A 19,916-nucleotide genomic window follows, 5' to 3' on the forward strand; every position below is an offset into this window, starting at 1 on the left:
ATAGTTCTAGTAGAGAAGCTCCAAATAGGAATTGCTATGTGAGGCTTCTGAGAATGCCATTGTTTTCCAATGAAATTGTCCTTTATCCTTCCTCTTTTTTATAGCCTAGAGCAAAGATTCATGATGTCTGCATTAGGAGTAGTATCTAGTGCTATGGTTTGGATATGGTTTGTTCTTCAAGGATTCATGTGTTTGGGGATTGATCCCCAGTGTGGTGATGTGGGACATAGTGGAACTTTAAAAGGTGTAGCCTAGTGGGAGGTATTTAGGTCACTGGGGGCATGCCTTCAGAAAGGATAACTATTAATAGCTCTCAGAGGACTCCTGAATTAATTCTCTCATAGTTGAGCTCCTCCATAGTCCCAGCAACTCCAGGAGGATCACAAGTTCAAGGCCAGCATGAACAACTTAGCAATACCCTATCTCAAAAATAAAAGGGGTAGGGAGTGTAGCTCAATGGTGGAGCACCCACTGGGTTAAATCCCCAGTACCACACACACGCACACGCACAGCAAGTTGCTATAAAAGACTAAACTTGATCTGTAAAGATGCTGTAATCTCAGAGGCTCAAGAGGCTGAGGCAGTTTGGAAAGCAGTATGGAGATTTCTTGGAAAGCTGGGAATGGAACCACCATTTGACCCAGCTATTCCCCTTCTCGGTCTATTCCCTAAAGACTTAAAAAGAGCATGCTACAGGGACACTGCTACATTGATGTTCATAGCAGCACAATTCTCAATAGCAAGACTGTGGAACCAACCTATATGCCCTTCAATAGACGAATGGATAAAAAAAAAATGTGGCATTTATACACAATGGAGTATTACTCTGCATTAAAAAATGACAAAATCATAGAATTTGGAGGGAAATGGATGGCATTAGAGCAGATTATGCTAAGTGAAGCTAGCCAATCACTAAAAAACAAATGCCAAATGTCTTCTTTGATATAAGGAGAGTAACTAAGAATAGAGTAAGGACGAAGAGCATGAGAAGATTAACATTAAACAGGGATGAGAGGTGGGAGGGAAAGGGAGAGAGAAGGGAAATTGCATGGAAATGGAAGGAGACCCTCAGGGTTATACAAAATTACATACAAGAGGAAGTGAGGGGAAAGGGAAAAATAAAACAAGGGGGAGAAATGAATTACAGTAGAGGGGATAGAGAGAGAAGAGGGGAGGGGAGGGGAGGGAGGAAGGATAGTAGAGGATAGGAAAGGCAGCAGAATACAACAGACATGAGTATGGCAATATGGGGTAAATCAATGGAAGTGTAACTGATGTGATTTTGCAATCTGTATACGGGGTAAAAATGGGAGTTCATAACCCACTTGAATCAAAGTGTGAAATATGATATATCAAGAACTATGTAATGTTTTGAACAACCAACAATAAAAAAAAGATTGTTGATGAGAATTACATTATAGCCATAAATTAATTTAGGCAGAATTGAAACATTTACAGTATTTTGTTTTCCCTCAAGGGAAAATAACTGTTTTCATTCACTCACTTATTTATTCTTTTGTTAGTAAAATTTTGTAATTCTTTAAATGTGAGTATTACACATTACTTGTTAAATTAGTCTCTAAATAATTATAATTTTCATTGCATCTTGCAATGAGAAAATATTACGAGTTTGTTATCTATCTATTGCTGGCATGTAAGAATCTATTGGTTTTTGCATGTTTTTTGACTTGTATCCTTATTAAAACTGTTATTACTTTAAAAAAATAAAAAGAGGCTAAGGCAGGAGGACTGCAAGTTCAAAGCCAGTCTCAGCAACTTAGCAAGACCCTGGACAACTTAGTGAGATCCTGTCTCAAAATAAAAAATAAAGGAGCAGGGGATATAGCTCAGTTAGTAGAATACTTACCTCATACACCAAAGGCCCTAGATTCAATCCCCAGCACCACAAAAATAAATAAATAAAAATAAAAAGGGGTGGAGATATGGCTCAGTGGTTAAGTGCCCATGGGTTCAATCCCTGGTATAGAAAAGAACCTTATCTGTGAATCATTCTCTGGTTTCCTGTCTGGTTATGTGCTTTCTTTCTCCCTCCCACACTCCTGCCATTATAATACCATTTGCTGTGATCCTTTACCAGAACCATATTGATGCCAGTGCTATGCCCTTGAACCGTGAGCCAAATAAATCTCTATAAACTGGCCTGCCTCAGGTATTTTGTTATAGGAATGAAAAATGAACTAATGCATCTTATACCCAAAAGGACAAAGGCCACACACTAAAGATAGAAGAGGTAAATACTGGGCACAGTGATGCATGCCTGTAATCCCAGTTACCAGGGAAGCTAAGGCAGGAAGATTACAAATTTGAGGTTATCCTGGGAAACTTAGTGAGACCCTATCTCAAAATAAAAATAAAAAGGACACTCTTCAGGCTGTGGTTATAGCTCAGTGGTAGAGCCCTTGCCTAGCACATATGAACCCATGGGTTCAATCCTCAGCACCACATAAAGATAAATCAATAAAATAAAGGTATTGTACCCATCTACAACTAAAATATACATATATTTTTTTAAAAAAATTTTTAAAGGGCACCCCTTGGTTCAATCCTCAGTATCTCTCTCCCTCTCTCTCTCTCCTTTCTCTCTCTCTCTCTCTCTCTCTCTCTCTCTCTCTCTCTCTCTCACACACACACACACACACACACACACACACACAGAAGCAGCAGCAGTTTAGATTGTACATGACTTCCTTAAAAAGCTACACAGCAGGAGCTGAGCTTGTAGCTTGCCTTGAACATATGAGGCACTAGGCTTAATCCTTAGCACCACATAAAAATAATTAAAATAAAAGTATTATGCCCATCTAGAACAACAACAACAAAACATTTTAAAAATATATAACACAGGAATATTTTTTCTAAGATTTCTAAGAAAAATTAATCTCTAGTCAGGAACAGTGGGGCAGGCCTGTAATCCCAGGAATTTGGAGTCTGAGGCAGGAGGGTTTCAAGTTTGAGACCAGCCTCAGCAATTAAGCAAGTTCCTGTCTCAAAATAAAATCTAAAAAAGAGTTAGGGGTGTAGCTAAGTGGTAACTTGCCTTTGGGTTCAATTGCCAGTACCACAAAAAAAAAAAAAAAGGAAAAGAAAAAATATGTATCTTATTTGAATAAACAGCTTGTTCATGTTTCTGTAACATACTGCCAAAGACAATATTAACTCATTTGCAAAAGATTAGAAACAGAGGGGTTAAAGGTCAACTACAATGCTAAAAAAAAAAAAAAAAAAAACAGGAAAGCAAACTTAAAGAATGTATACTAAGAAAGATAAAAGCAAAATTATAAACTAGAAAACAAAGATGATTCAACAAACCAAAAGTTAATTTGAGGAAGGAAAAAAATAATAAAATACAGAACTATAACTCCAAGTGACTGAGATCAAGAAAAAATATTTATCTTTGGGACCCGACCTACCTTTCTAGATTCATCACAGGTCTGTCACTCCTTTTACATGCACACCAAGTTTGAACCAAATATAATTTCTCACCATTCCTAGTCCTTACTCCTTTGTGCCTTTACGCATGTTTTTACATCTGCATGATATATCCTTTCCCTGCTTGTTCTGCCTGACAAACTTTCTTTTATTCTTCAAGAAAATGCAAGGGTGGGGCTGGGGATGTGGCTCAAGCGGTAGCATGCTGGCCTGGCATGCTTGCAGCCCGGGTTCGATCCTTAGCACCACATACAAACAAAGATGTTGTGTCCGCCAAAAATTAAAAAATAAAATTAAAAAAAAAAAAAGAAAATGCAAGGGTAATTTTCTCTGGACACCTTTTTCTGATCTCTTCAAACAAGATTTTATACCACTGCTTACTACTACATTACCTAGCATCCTATGCATATTTTCACACACTTACCAACTGTGCATTGTGCAATTTCAAGCCATTACCAAACATACTGTTTAGCGGATTTTAAAAGAATTTCCTGTTTTCCACCCTAACCAAGGAACTCTTTCAGAGCAGGACTTTATCTTATTTTTCTATTCCAAGCACCTAGAGCTCAATATCTTACTCCAATGAGCATTAACTAAATATCTATGAAGTAAATAATGAATAAGAGAAATAATTGCAGTGTTTATTACATGCTAGAATACAAGTATCAGCTGACTGCTTTGAGATCATAAAGGACAAGCAACCAACCAACCAAGCAACCTCAACACAAAATAATACACTCTAGAATCATCTTTTTGTAGTTTTGTAGTTCATGTGACTTTATATATATCATTTGCAGAAATATTTCTAAGTATTCTGAGTGAATCCAAGATTTACATACAACGTTTTGTTATTCCAGTTTAATAAACAATAAGGTGAAGGATTCTTGGGAGATAATTCTTTATGGCAGTGCTGCACACAGTAAAATTTTCTGCCTGATAAATAAATCTCTTGATGTCACTTAGAGCTGAGCTTAGCCCACAAGAGGCATCTACAAAATTCTTTACTCAAATAGGGATAGACAAGTGCTCTACCACTGAGCTCCATCCTCAGCTAGAAAATCTCACTTAAACACAGCAATTCAATTCACACACCCCAAAACACTGAACCTTTCCAGAAAAGCTTCCTCCCTGAAACCTTTATGCTTCAAGGGTGTTGCAAAATCCAAATAAATGCAACAGGGAAAACAATAGGAAATTTAGCAAGCAGCAGCTTTGAAAGGCCATGTCTAAAGTGCAGAACTCTAAGAAGCACTAGACTGTTACCATCTTCTTCCTCCCAAGCTATTCAATGCTGAACTCCTTTAAATAGAATAGTGGCTTTCTTTATTAAAAAATTTACATATGACAACAGAATGCATTACAATTCTTATTACACATATAGAGCACAATTTTTCATAACTCTGGTTATATACAAAGAATATTCACACCAATTTGTGTCTTCATACATGTACTTTGGATAATAATGATCATCACGTTCCACCATCATTTCTAACCCCATGCCCTCTCCCTTCCCCTCCAACCCCTCTGCTCTATCTAAAATTCCTCTATTCCTCCCATGCTCCCTCCTCCATCCCACTATGAATCAGCCTCCTTAAATTAAAGAAAACATTTGGCATTTGGTTATTTGGGATTGGCTAACTTCATATCTTCTCTTACTCCATCTATTTACCTGCAAATGCCATGATTTTATTCTCTTTTATTGCTGAGTAATAGTCCATTGTATATTTTTGCCACTTTTTTTTTTACCCATTCATCTACTGAATGGCATCTAGGTTGGTTCCAGTTTAGCTACTGTAAATTGTGCTGCTAAAAAAAAAAAAAACCCATATTCAGAGTATGTAGGCTATATTTGATTATTTCTTTGAAATTATTGAGACTTGACATTGTGCCTAATACATAATCAATTCTGTAAATATTCTGTTTTATTAATGTTTTCAGGATGAACATACCTCCTTTGGTTTACAGTTTTTTGATTGTGTCATTCTACCTTTGGCAGCTTTGGGGGAGGTTAAAATCTCCTACTATGGTTGAGTATTTTTAATTTCTCCCTTATATATTAGGTAAATATAACAATCTATAGCTTCTTTACTTTCACCTTTGAAGTTATTCATTTTATCCAGAATTATGATTTATTATTTCTAAAAATTGTTATTAACTTTTATTTGGTATTTGCTAGATAAAAGTTAATAACAACAATTTTTGGAAATAAGAAAGCATAATTCTGGATAAAATGAGTAACTTCAAAAGTATTTGGTATTTGCTTGATAGATTTTCTCCATCAACTTGCTTTCAAACTTTCTATGTTCTTACATTTTGAAAGTAGCTTGTGTAAATGAATATAAACGTATTTTTAACAAACAAAGCAACAAAATCCATATATTTCAATTTTGGATGCTTCTGTTGCTGTTTTTAAATTTCCTATTACATTCTTTGAATTTTACCTGTAAATTTTCTCCATTTATATTTACAGTGATCATTGATCGACTTGAGCTTGTATATTTAATTACTTAAATTTTATGTATTCATCTCACTTGTTTAACTTTATTATATCACCTTTTTTCCTGTCATATTACATTTTTTTTAATTAAAATTATTGGGGCTGGGGTTGTGGCTCAGTGGCAGAGCCCTTGCCTCGCACATGTGAGGATGTAGTGGTAGAATACATGCTTAGCACACATAAGTCCCTGGGTTAAATCCTCAGCATCAAAACAAAATTATAGACAACTAGCTAACTGACTGAAAATTAAATAAAAATTAACTGCTAATACCTCATTTCATTAAAGACACTGAAATAAACTCAAAATGAGTTGAATATTTTTTTTAAAAAACTATCTATTACATTTCATCATCTTTAAGACATTTGGAGGAAGGAGTATTAGGGATTGTACCCGGGGTGCTTTCCACTGGGCTATATCTACAATCCTTTTTTTTTTCCAGTATTTATTTTTTAGTTGGAGTTGGACACAATACCTTTATTTTATTTTTATGTGGTGCTGAGGATCAAACCCAGGACCTCATCATGCTAGGTGAGTGCTCTACCGCTGAGCCACAACCCCAGCACCCCCAATCCTTTCTATTTTTTATTTTGAGACAAGGTCTCACTAAGTTGCTGAGGGTCTGGTTAAATTGCTTAGGGTGGTCTTGAACCTGTGATCCTCCTCTCAGCCTCCAAAAATGCTGGAATTACACCATTGCCCACGGCTAAAACCTTTAATATTTTGAGGGTTTTTTTTTTTTGCAAGGGGAGGAGGATTGAACCCAGGGCCTTAAATATCTTCAAATTTTGATATCTTAAAATTGCTTTGAGCCAAGCATGGTGGCACACATCTGTAATTCCAAAATTTGTAGAATGGGTAGGGGGCAAGGAGGGATTCTAGGAGTATAGTTCTACTGAGTGTGTGCTTACCATGTTTGAGGCCCTGGGTTCAAGACCAAGAATAGTGCAGAAGACCTGGATACAATAGTGCAGAAGCAGTCTTTTAAGAAATTATTCATCATTGAGACAGAATAGAAGAAAATAAGTAGGAAGGAAACAAAATGAAGAAAAATTAGAATAAAAACTTATGCTAAAGTTCTACATACCTTTCCTCGTTGAATCAGTTCTCTCTCCCAGACCTGTCACTACCTAAGTTAGTTCTCCCAGATTTCTGGGAAATCTGTAAATAACAGAGTTACCATAAATTCACTCACTCATAAAAATTACCTATAGCACTATTAATTAATCTGTGTAATAATCAGATTAAACAAAGAGAGCAAATATTTTAAGAAATCTATAATCTAGGGTACTTTCCAATCTTACCTACCTATTAGCTAATGCAGACCACACCAGCCCAAGGATCCTGAAAAGGGCCAGACCACCATAAGCCATCTTGTGAACAACAGACTAACATCCTCATCTAACTTTCATGCCCACCTCTCACCAAGTTTCCTTTAAAAGAAAAGCTTAAGAACTCTAAAAGCACTTCTTATCCTTCAGAAAGACACATTCTCCCTTGAACGTATCTATTCTTTCCTAAAGAAATCTCTATGCCTCTGACACATCCTTAAACTCATTTCTACAACATATGCCAAGAACCCTACTCATCTTGAGCTGAGGTCTAATTTTGGGGAACTCTCAGAACTCCTTCAGTGACATCACCAAACTCCCTCCACCACTGAAATATGCTCTCAGCCCACCCCCCACTTTTTTTAAAAGATAAGGTCTCACTATATTACCCAAGTTGGGCTCAAATTCCTAGGCTCAAGAGATCCTCCCGACTCAGCTTCCAGAGTTAACTGGGACCACAGGCAACACCATCACCATTGATGATAGAAAGCACAGTATAATATGACACACAGATATTTTAAACCCTCTGAATCAAAGGGGGAAAAAAAGAAAAAAGGTTCCAGGCAGTTATATTCTGAATACAAAAAGAATTAAGAATGCTCTAATCAGGGGCTGCAGATGTAGCTCATTGGTAGAGTGATTGCCTACCAAGTGTGAAGCACTGGTTGGATCCTCAGCACCACATAAAATAAATAAAGGCATTATGTCCATCTACAGCTAAATTTTTTTTTAAAAATAATGCTTTAATCAATTTTTTTCTAATGCACCTTTCTTTTCATAAAACTATAACATGGAAAAAACTAATCAAGTCTATAAATCTTTAAAAATAAAACTTACAAGAACTGTCATAGTTTAATTGACTACAGGTATGTTCTGTATTCAATGATATCTAAACTCAATGAAGTATGTCATAAAAGCTTTAGAAAATCAATATTTTCAAAACCCTGCAATGAAGAAGGCTATCTTAGTCAATAGGTAAAATCCCCAAATGGTAAATAAAAAGACTGATAGTTCTCACTACACAAAAATTAAAAAGAAGCCAGCAATGATGATATAAATTTGTAATCCCAGCTACTCGGGAGGTTAAAACAGGAGAATTATTAAATTCAAGACCAGCCTTGGTGCTGGGGCATGGTGGCACAGGCCTGTAATCCCAGTGGCTCAGGAGGCTAAGACAGGAGGATCTCAAGTTCAAAGCCAGCCTCAGCAATTTAACAAGGCCCTAAGCAACTCAGCAAGACCCTGACTCTAAATAAAATATAAAAAGGAGCTGAGGATGTGGCTCAGTAGTTAAGCCCTCTGGGTTCAATCTTCAGTACTAAAAAAAAAAAAAAAAGTAAAAATTTAAAATAAAAAATAAAAAGGACTTGGGATGGGGCTCAGTGGTTAAGCACCCCCGAGTTCAATCTCTGATACTGCCAAAAATAAAATTAAAAACCCAGAAATTTTGTCTTTCCTACCCCTAGACAGGTAGGGGCTAGCATGGTGGCACACCTGTAATCCCAGAAGCTTAGGAGGCTGAGGCAGGAGGACTACAAGTTCAAAGCCAGTCTCAGCAAAAGTGAGGCCCTAAGCAACTCAGTGAAACCTTGTCTCTAAAGAAAATACAGAATAGGGCTGGGGATGTGGCTCAGTGATCCCAGTGCCCCTGAGTTCAATCCCCAGTACCCCACCCCCCAAAAAAAAGAGACAGTCATGGAGGAAATATATGTAACTTATCTAAATAAATATAATAAGTTACTAATACAGTATAAGGAGTACAACATTCAATAGACAAAGATAGATAAAGAGGGGCTGGGGTTGTGGCTCAGTGGTAGAGTGCTCGCCTAACACAGGCAAGGCCCTGGGTTCACTCCCCAGCACCACATAAAAATATTGTGTCCAACTACAACTAAAAAATAAAGATAAAAAAAAGATAGGTAAAGAATATAAATGTACAGGTTATACAAATGATTGACAAGCAACAGGACTTCATTGATAATCAGAGCATTCATATTAAAATGAGTCATCAACTCTCATACAAATGGTAAATTGACTTTTGACAAGGGTGCCAAAACCATTCACTAGCAAAAGGATGTCTTTATGACACATGGTTATGGGAAAGCTGGATGTCCATATGCAAAGAATGAAACTGGACCCTGTTTTACCACCATATACATAATTTAATTTAAAGTGAAGAACGATTTAAATGTAAGAACTAAAACTACACAACTCTTAGAAGAAAATGTTGGTGAGCCTGGGAGTGAAGTTCAGTAGTAGAGCACTGAACTAGCATTATCAGCATGCATAAGGCCCTGGGTTTGATCCCCAGAACAACAAATCAAAAAAAAAGAACACTTTGGGGAAAATCTCCATAACACAGGATTTGGCAATAATTTCATCAATATGACACTAAAAGCACAAGAAACACCACAGGATAAATTAAAGTTAATCAGAATTTAAACCTTTTGCACAACAAAGGACATGCTATCAAAAGAGTAAAAGGCCAAGCACAGTGGTGCATGCATGTAGTCCCACCTACTCAGGAGGCTGAGGTAGGAGGATCACTTCAGACCAGGAGTTCAAGACCAGCATGGGCAACATAGCAAATATGGTAAGGAAGAATGAAAAGAAAAACTAGAAAATACTTGTAAATCATTTATCTGATAAAGAATCTAAATATCCCTTATATATGAAATACCCAAACACAATTCAAAAATACACAAAGGCTAGCTGACACATGACTGTAATCCCTGCAACTCACAAGTTCAAAGCCAGTCTCAGCAATTTAGCAAGACACTATCTCAAAATAAAAATGGATGGGGATTTAGCTCAGTGGTTAAGCACCCCTGAGTTCAATTCCCAATTACCTGCCCCCCAAAAAATACACAAGGGTCTTAAATAGATATTTCTCCAAGAGAAGACATACAAAAGGTCAATAAGCACATGAAAAGGATGCTTTGCATGCCTAGCCTTTAAGTAAATGTAAAGCAAAATATCATTTTGCCCACTAGGGTGTAGGATAATTATTACCTTTTTATTAATTTAATTTCTGTAGTACTAGGATTGAATTTAGGCCCTTGTGCATGCTAGTCAAGCACTCTACCACTGAGCTACACCCTTGGCCCATTTTATTTTGAGGCAAGGTCTCATTAAGTTGCTCAAATTGGCTTCAAACTTGCAATTCTCCTGCCTCAGCCTCCTAAATAACTGGGAATATAAGTGTGCACAACCATGTTTGGCTTAAAGAAAAACAAGAAGTGTTGTGAGGATATGGAGAAATCAGAACCCTTTTGTGTAGCTGGTAGAAACATAAAATGGTGCAATTACTAAAGAAAACTGCCACAGTCTGACTGGGCACAATTCACTTGTCAAGCAGGAACGAACTTTATTTTTTAGCATGCATGCTGCACCACGCGAGCTCTCCAGGAGAGCTCAACTGCAACCACCCGCACTTCCGGGAAGCACTCCACTGGAACCTCCAGGTCATTTCCGGCTCTTGAGGCAGACTACCCGGTCACGTGGGCAGAGCCAAAAGAGTCCCCCAATGAGCAGCTCTGTGGTCTGAAAGGGTGGGGAAAGCGTCACCATCACCGCAGAGGAGCCAATCAGCTAGAAGTTTGCTGGGGCCACTTCTGCTGTGGCTCTCAACAGAAAACAGTTTGGTGGTTCTTCAAAAAGTTAAACATAAACTGAATGAAATAAAGCAGTGACAAAAAGACAAATACTATGTTTTCACTTATTTAAGTTATCTAGACTAGTCAAACTTCATAGAAACAGAAAGTAGAATAGTAGTTGCTAGGGGTTGGAGGAAGGGAGAAATAAGGCATAGACATAATGGTATAGAGTTTCTGTTTTGTAAGAAGAAAAATTCTAGAGTTTGCACAACAATGTAAATATACTTAACACTACTCAACTGTACACTCAAAAATGGTTAAAACAATCAGATGTGGTGGCACATGCATCCCAGCAGCTTGGAAGGCTGAGGCAGGAGGATCCCAAGTTCAAAGCCAGCCTCAGCAACTTAGCGAGGTCTTAAGCAACTCAACAAGACCCTGTCTCTAAATAAAATATACAAAGCGGGTGAGGAAGTGGCTCAGTGCCCCTGGGTTCAATCTCCGGTATTAAAAAAAAAAAAAAAAAAAAAAAAAGGTTAAAACAGCAAATTTTATGTTACATGTATTCTACCACAATTATTTTTTTGAAAAAATTAAACAAAGTTACCAAGTAACTCCGCAATTCCACTTACAGGTTAAAAAGAACTGAAATCTGAGACTCAACTCAAAGCAAACTCAAATATTTTTATGTCAATGTTCACAGAGCATTATTCACAATAGCCAAAATGTGGAAACAACTTAAATGTCCATAAATAAATGGATGGATTAAGAAAATATGGTAAGTACTTGTAATACATTATTATTCAGTCATCACCTGAAACATTTTGAAAAGTAAATCAATTCTAATACAAAAGGACAACATTGTATGAATCCCCTTTTATGAAGTATCTCAAAAAGGCAAAGTCAGGAAGAAAAGGGGAAACAACAATTTATATTGGTCAAATTATCTTATTATGTAGAGTGTATACATGAATATACAGCAACAAATCTCACTATCATGTACAACTACAATGCACCAATAAAAAAAAAAAAACGAGGGAAAAAACAAGATTAGGCAAACCCATAGAGACTGAAAATTAGAAAGGAGGTTATCAGGAGCTGGGAGTAGGGGAAAATGGTGAGTTATTGTTTAATGGGTACAGAGATTCTGCTTGGGATGATAAAGTTCTGACAACAGATCATGGTAATGTTTGCACAAGACTGTGAATGTAATTTATGATACTGAATTATAACTTAAAAATGGTTAACAAGGAGCCAGGCACTGAGCTACTTTGGAGGCTGAAGCAGGAGAATCTCAAGTTTGAGGCCAGCCTCGGCAGCCTAGCAAGACCCTGTCTCAAAAAAATTTAAAAATGGGGAGCCAGGCTTAGTGGCAAACACCTGTAATCCCAGCAGCTTAGGAGGCTGAGGCAGGAGGATTGCAAGTTCAAAGCCAGCTTCAGCAAGTCAGTGAGACCCTGTCTCTAAATACAAAACAGGACTGGGGATGTGGATCAGTGGTTGAGTGCCCCGGAGTTCAATACCCAGTACCAAAAAAAAAAAAACAGGGCTGGGGATGTAGCTCACCGTTCAATTCCCAGCACTGATGTGAGGGGAGGTTATGTTATATTATATATGTGTGTGTGTGTGTGTATTTATTTTACAAGATAAAACTAAGAGGATGGGGCTGGGGATGTGGCTCAAGCGGTAGCGCGTTTGCCTGACATGCGTGCGGCCCAGGTTCGATCCTTAGCACCACATACCAACAAAGATGTTGTATCCGCCGAGAACTAGAATATTAAAAAAAAAAAAAAAAAACTAAGAGGAAAAAGTAGTAGGAAAAGAACTGGAGATGCTATGTAGAGACAATTTTTTTTTTTTTTTTTTTTTTTTGCAATTGGCAAAAGGGTATTTATTGGGGATCCATTCCAGCTGGGGCTCCGTGCTCACTCAAGAAGGGAAAGCAGCCCGGAGCCCCGAGCCAAGGTAGAGACAATTATTCTATGGAGTAATTTTGGTCCAAAAGAGAAGACAGACAGAAGTATAGCTAAAGTCAAAAGAAGAAGAGTGTTTTCCTTAAACATTTTTTAAGGTACTGATTGGAATAATTAACAAAGAGTAAAAATATTACACAGGAAAGACTGGAGAATTTCTTAGGTCATTTTGGTAGGTAAATGGAAATAGGAATTAAAATACAAAGGAAAATATGGAATTAGAGAAGAACTCAGGGGCTGAGGATGTGGCTCAAGCGGTAGCTCGCTCGCCTGGCATGTGTGTGGCCCGGGTTCGATCCTCAGCACCACATACCAACAAAGATGTTGTGTCCGCCGAGAACTAAAAAATAAATATTAAAAATTCTTTCTCTCTCTCTCTCCTCTCTCACTCTCTCTTTAAAAAAAAAAAAAAGAGAAGAACTCAGCTAGTTCTTCCATAGTGGTAGGGTAAAAGTTAAGTAAGCATATAAATATGTGGGTTGGAAAAAGCTCCCAAGAGCTGGGTATGGTGACTCACCTATAATTTCAGCTGTTGAGGAGACTTGAGGCAGGAAGGTCCAAGTTCAAGGCCATCCTGGGCAATTTAGCCAGACTCTGTATCAAAATTTTTAAAAATCTGGGCTGCGGATTTAGCTCAGTGGTAGAGCATTCGTCTAGCATGTACAAGGCCTTGGATTCAATCCCCAGTACCAAAAAAAAGATATGGGTTGGTAGCTATTTGTATTGATGGGTGTTTGTGCAAGTTCTCTTCTGTTTGCTTCTAGTTTCTCAGCAAATCATAAATAAGATCATCAATGAAAAAGAGGACTAGAGAGGAAATATTGGGATTTGATGAGAGAAGAAAAAGTATGAAATAATCTTTTAAGAGAGAGAATAAATCAGGGAAATAGGATTTCTTGGGAGCCTTAAAGGTTCAATTTTATTAAAAATAAGTATACAAGCCAGGTAATATGACAGGTGCCTGTAGTCCCAGCTCTTTGGAAGGTTGAGACAGGAGAATCACCTCAGCCCAGGAGTTCAAGACCAGCCTGGGCAATAATTGAGACTCCAACTCTACATAAATAAAGCTAACAGAGATTGAGGGTGTAGCTCAGTGATAGATCACACATTTATTATGCATGAGCCCTGGGTTCAATCCCTAACACAAAAACAAAACACGCAAAATAACATGTAGTTTTGTTTTTTATTGGTACAATGTTTTTGTTTATATATGTAATTTTATATATGCATGTGTGTATACCACATGTATACAGCACAGTAAATAGAAATATATACAAATGGTTAAAAATGGTTATTATTGGAGACTATATAAACCTATGCAAATACATACATGGGTAGGGCAGAGAGGAGTGGGAGAAACTTCTATATTCTTTGAATCTTTGATTATCATGTATTATTTTCATAATTACAACAAAATATCTTACAAGTTAATAAATACTTTCAGAGAGGAGTTTAAAACAGTGCTCAAAATGCACAGCACCTGGACTAGGCAAAACCTATGGCCTACTTAAACACAAATATCAAGTCTGCAGTGAATGTGACCATCAGAAAAATAACAGGAAACTGAGGCGTCACTCACCTTGAACACTTCAGAAAAGAAACCAGACCCTATTTTTTCACAGGTGAAGTCATCCAAACGAGTCAGTCTGGAAAAGGCACTTATAAGAGCTCTGTATGAGGATGGCCAAACTCTTCCCACCTGAGTCATGTTTCCATCCCCTCCACCACCACCTTCAAACTCTTCAAGACGTTCCACACGTGGGGGAAATCCTGCAATTGAATTCCGTTTGCTTCGATCCATAGTCTCAATAATCACTTTCTTTTATTAAGAAAGAACTCCATACATAGTATTTGTTGAATTTTACTTCTCTTCCAGTTTGACACTAAATAAGAGACCAAAAAAAAAAACTCATTAAAATCATTAATGAATAAATACATGCAAATCAACTTCATAAATTTCACTTCAATGCAAAAATATTTCCTTTCATACATACCCTTCTTCCCCATACTGGAATTGAGTCCATGCATACTCTTCCAATGAGCTATATCCCCAGCCCTTTTGTATTATTGTTATTGTTGTTGTTGTTATTATTACGATGATGATGATGATGATGATAATGATACCAGGCTCTCATTAAGTTTCCCAGACTGTCCTGAAACTTGCTATCTTCCTGCCTTAGCCTTTCCAGTAACTGGAATTACACTTATGCCAGTCCACCTGGCTCCTTTCACTTTCTACCTCCTTATTTTCAGATCTAAAAAATACTTTTATGTATTTACCTTTAAAAAACATTGATAACAGCCAGGTCTGGTGGCAAAAGCCTGTAATCCTAGCGACTCAGGAGGCTGAGGCAAGATGATCACAAGTTCCAAGTCAGCCTCAATAACTTAACTCAACAAGGTCAGCCAACAATTTAGCAAAACCCTGTCTCTAAATAAAAAATAAAAAGGACTAGGAATGTGGCTCAGTAGGTTAAGTGCCCCTGGATCAATCCCTGGTACCAAAAAAAAAAAAAAAAAAAAAAAAAAAAAAAACTGACACACTTAAAATCCAAGACGTAGTCACTCTTTAACATGAATAGAATATATAAGGTGATCAATTACATTCTAAGTAACAAAATAACAATGATAATATCCATCATTCATTAACCACTGACTTTCTAGGAAAGAGTATAAAAACATGGGCTGGGGTGGTCGCTCAATGGCAGAGCATGCACTTAGTCTAAGAGCTTTAACCTATATCATGTCATTTGATTCTCAAATATTTCATGATAAGGATTATTATGCTCATTTCACAGAGAGATCTTGTAACTACAGAGTCACTAAATGGTAGAGAGAAAATTAAAATCCAAGACTGATTCAAAACCCTGTGCTCCTACCAATCCCCCTTGCATCATCACATAATGTTATCTTAATTTGAAAAATTAAGTCCAAATATTTAAAAAACAAAGAAACTTCAAAATTATGTTATTTAATTTAAAAAGAAAACTATATCCAAAAGCAATCTAAAAATTCACTATTAATTATACAACACAGTGCAGTAGAAATGACAATAGAAGAGTTCATTCCACCTGGCATTTACATAACTAAAGAAAAAAGGCTCAAGCTCACTTTTTCTTTTAGCCATTTTTCCATACTTTCATTTTTTCCCCAAAGAATAGATTATAAGGATTCTAAACAAAATACAAAATTGATTTTGTGGGTTTTATTTTTGTGTGGAGGGACGGTCTTCTTTGATTTTCATTGCAAAATACAACCTTATGAGTGTTCAATTAGTGAGATGCTTCATAAATGTGATGAATACCTACCCAGCCTCCCTCCTCCACCTTCAACCATGAGAATCAAGGCAGGGATCTCAAGGCCACCCTTACAACATGACCCTGCCTTTCTTGCCATAACCAGAAGCAGCACTCTACTCAATATGCACCATTCACAGTTGCTTTTATGACAATATGGAATTGGAATTAATGTATTCCAGCCTAAATATAAGTGCTTTCTAAAAATGGAGACTATGGGCTGGGGATGTGGCTCAAGCGGTAGTGCACTCGCCTGGCATGCGTGCAGCCCGGATTCGATCCTCAGCACCACATACAAACTAAGATGTTGTGTCGGCTGAAAACTAAAAAATAAATATTCTCTCTTAAAAAAATAAAATAAAAAAATAAAAATGGAGACTATATAAAGACAGGCACTATTGTCCACTCATTTTCTACCATGCAGGCTGGAAGGCAAAAAATAAATCAAGAGATTATTGAGGCCAACTTGCAAAGAAAGGGGGTGGGGGGAGGGAGGTATCTTGAATTTCCTTATTTGTGTTCTGGTCCCCAATTCCTGAGACTTAACTTAATTGTGACTTAAAGATCTTTTGCCACCAGACCTGTATTCTTAAAAACTGCTTAAGCTAGTTCTGAATCTTCAAAGAAAGAAGAATAATCCAAGTTCTCAAAGAATAAAAACATTTCATTTCTACCTCCATTGAACCTTTGACAAAAAAGTGGCATTAAGATCAATAAATCAAAAGTTTAAGGTCACAAGAACAAAACTTTTGGGCTACAAGATCAAAACTTTTTAATTTTACAAGCTGGATATGGCGGCACACACTTGTAATCCCAGCAACTAGTGAGGCTGAGGCTGGAGGATCACAAATTTGTGGCCAGCCTCAGCTACTTAGGGAGACCCTGTCTCAAAATAAAAATTTTAAAAAGGCTACAGATGTAGCTCAGAGATCAAGTGTCCTTGGGTTCAATCCCTAGGTACCATAAAATTTTATTTTTTAATTTGACAGTCAATTGAGATTATCAAGTAGTCATTCTTTTTATACTTGAAACTCAGGCCAAGAAAGTGTAAATGCTATAAACTGTTTACTAACAAAACTAGACTTGGAATAAAAGAACCAAGGAAATGCATTTCTCAAAGTCTGTCAGGATGTGGCTCAAGTGGTAGCGTGCTCGAATAGCATGCGTGAGGCACTGGTTTCGATTCTCAGCACCACGTAAAAATAAAAAAATAAATAAAGATATTGTGTCCACCTAAAACTAAAAATGAATATTAAAAAAAAAAAAAAAGTCTGTCTGGAGCCAGGTGCACACCTGTAATCCCAGCAGCTTGGGAGACTGAAGCAGGAGTTCAAAGTCAGCCTCAGCAGTGGTGAGGCGCTAAGCAACTCAGTGAGACCCTGTCTGCAAACAAAATACAAAATAGGGCTAGAGATGTGGCTCAGTGGTTCAAACCTCAGTACAAAAAAAAAAAAAAAGTGTGTCTATTGATCATCTGCTTCAAAATTACCTGTGGAATTTATTTAAACCAGAGTGTGGGGTCTCATCCTTGACCTAGTAAATCAGAATCTTCTGGGGTGAGGCCTGGAAATTTGACAAAGCTCCACAATGAGTCTTATGTACACTACAAGTTGAGGATCCTCTACAGAAGAGGGGTATTAACAACTTGGTTTGTTGTTGGTTTTTAAAGCTCCAGGATTTTTACTAACATTTTCTCATTTAAACCTTAAAACATACCACATCAAGGTATTATACAAAAAAGAAAAAGAAAAGTAGACTCTGGAGATTACGTAACTTGTCTAGCATACACAGCTGGCAGAACCAAAATTGGAACCAAGCTCTAACCAGCACCAAAGCTCAAAATTTTTCCATTTCATTATTCCTTAGTTTAATATTTTCCACTATAAAAAATGTAAGGGGTTAATTAGTCATCTAGATAGGAAAAAAAAGACAAAGACTTAAATATAGAGGAAGTCCAGGCCTAATGTAATTGGGAGAAACAGAAAAGAAGGGGGAAAATGTAATTTTAGAAAAATAAGCCATATTAACAAAAAAAAATGAAAGCAAAGAAAAATAAGCCATATTAAAGTGAAACAATATATAAAACACAGTTGTGTACTAAATTAACTAACTGATTTGACAGGTTTTTCATCTATTGACTTTCTATTGTTTGAGATACATTTCATTTTTAATGAAATACATTATTTACCTCCTGTGCCCTCAGGGTTCTTGGGGGTGGCAGATCATAGTTCTCTATATTAAAGCATGAGAGACAAAACTGCTTGTTGCAGCTCAACAGGTCTTGTTTTATATTCTTAGCAAAGTAGGAGGAGGTAAGGAATTGTTAACTGCAACTGAGCAGGTTTGGTAGAAGCCCTGTTACAAGTTTTATAATAGCATAGTACATAGTCAATTTTGATATTTTTATTTTGAAAAAAATGTGTTGTATTTTTGCTCATAGCACTTTTCAAAACGGAAAAACTATTTTTTTATTTTATGCTTAAGAGAAACTCTTACATATAAGTACAGTAAAGACCTGAACAAGAATTTTCATTTCACCATTCTATGTAATAAGGGGAGGAGAAGAGATTTAACAACTGAAAGTTCATCCATAAGAGCAATAGATAGTGGCTGGGGATGTGGCTCAAGCAGTAGCACGCTCGCCTGGCATGCGTGCGGCCCGGGTTCAATCCTCAGCACCATATACCAACAAAGATGTTGTGTCCGCCAAGAACTAAAAAATAAATATTAAAAATTCTCTCTCTCCTCTCTCACTCTCTTTAAAAAAAAAAGAGCAATAGATAAATTACAGTATATTTATCAGTAAACTATATAGGGTTCACATAATAAGTTATACCTAGCAATATAGTTCAAAAGCAATGTTGAATAGGGTAAAAGAGCAAGTTTGGTTAGTGGTATCACTAAAATTTCATTCAAAAAAGTTTTAAGTTATCAAAAAAACTGGATGACTATTCCCTATGGTGTATCATTTTTATTTTTAAAATGTATTTTTTTAAAACATACAATATGTATTTATATTACTATAAAGAGATAGGATAACATAATAACAAACATCATGGCCTACAAAGCAAACAATCTCAGTTCAAATAAGAATTTAACTTGTACATTCAGAAATGGTGGCACATGCTTGTAATCTCAGCAATTTGAGAGGCTGAGGAAGGAGTATCAAAAGTTTGGAGTATCAAAAGTTTGAGGCCAGGCTGGGGTTGTGGCTCAGTGGCAGAGCTCTTGCTGAGCACATGAGAGGCACTGGGTTCAATCCTCAACACTCATAAAAAAAGAAATTAAATAAACTTATTATGTCTGGCTACAACTAAAAAAAAAAGTTTGAGGCCAGCCTCAGCAAATTAGCAAGACGTGTCACAAAATTTTAAAAAGAACTGGAGATGTAGCTCACTGGTAAAACACCCGGGGGTTCATTCCCTAGTACTAACAAAAAAAAAAAAAAAAGGAAGAATTTAACTTGCAGCTGTATGGATGCAGACATGTTATTTAACCTTTCTACCTATCCATAAAATGAAAGTAAAAGCAGTAGCTACATTATGGTATTTTATATATATTTATATATAATATATATAGTATATATGTTCTTTTAATCCTTATAATAAACATAGGGCTACTGATTAGACGAACAGTCCCTGCCAAAGAGTAAACACACAATTTCTATTAAAATATTATAAATAGATTGATTTATAGTGAATGTCTAAAAACATGAACTAGATAGACACTAAATTCATGACAGTTGTTGCCTTAATGGGGAAAATAGAGAAATAAG

At 36.6% G+C, this 19,916-nt stretch overlaps 1 protein-coding gene across 6 annotated transcripts in view; it reads right to left on the reverse strand.

Annotated features, from left to right (window-relative positions):
• The window catches only part of Tesk2 (testis associated actin remodelling kinase 2), a 140,642-nt gene that overhangs the window by 101,872 nt on the left and 18,854 nt on the right, over positions 1-19,916 (reverse strand). For 5 of the 6 annotated variants that reach the window (XM_078026166.1, XM_078026164.1, XM_078026165.1 and 2 more), the window contains one exon: positions 14,425-14,728. In XM_078026166.1, the coding sequence (XP_077882292.1) occupies positions 14,425-14,646 (222 nt within the window). In that variant the 5' untranslated portion in view covers positions 14,647-14,728. Of the gene's footprint in view, positions 1-7,032; positions 7,058-14,424; positions 14,729-19,916 lie in introns of those variants that run through there. The other variant, XM_078026168.1, reaches the window with a different exon arrangement.

The sequence above is a fragment of the Ictidomys tridecemlineatus genome, chromosome 11 (genome assembly GCF_052094955.1).
Source record: "Ictidomys tridecemlineatus isolate mIctTri1 chromosome 11, mIctTri1.hap1, whole genome shotgun sequence".
NCBI lineage: Eukaryota > Metazoa > Chordata > Mammalia > Rodentia > Sciuridae > Ictidomys > Ictidomys tridecemlineatus.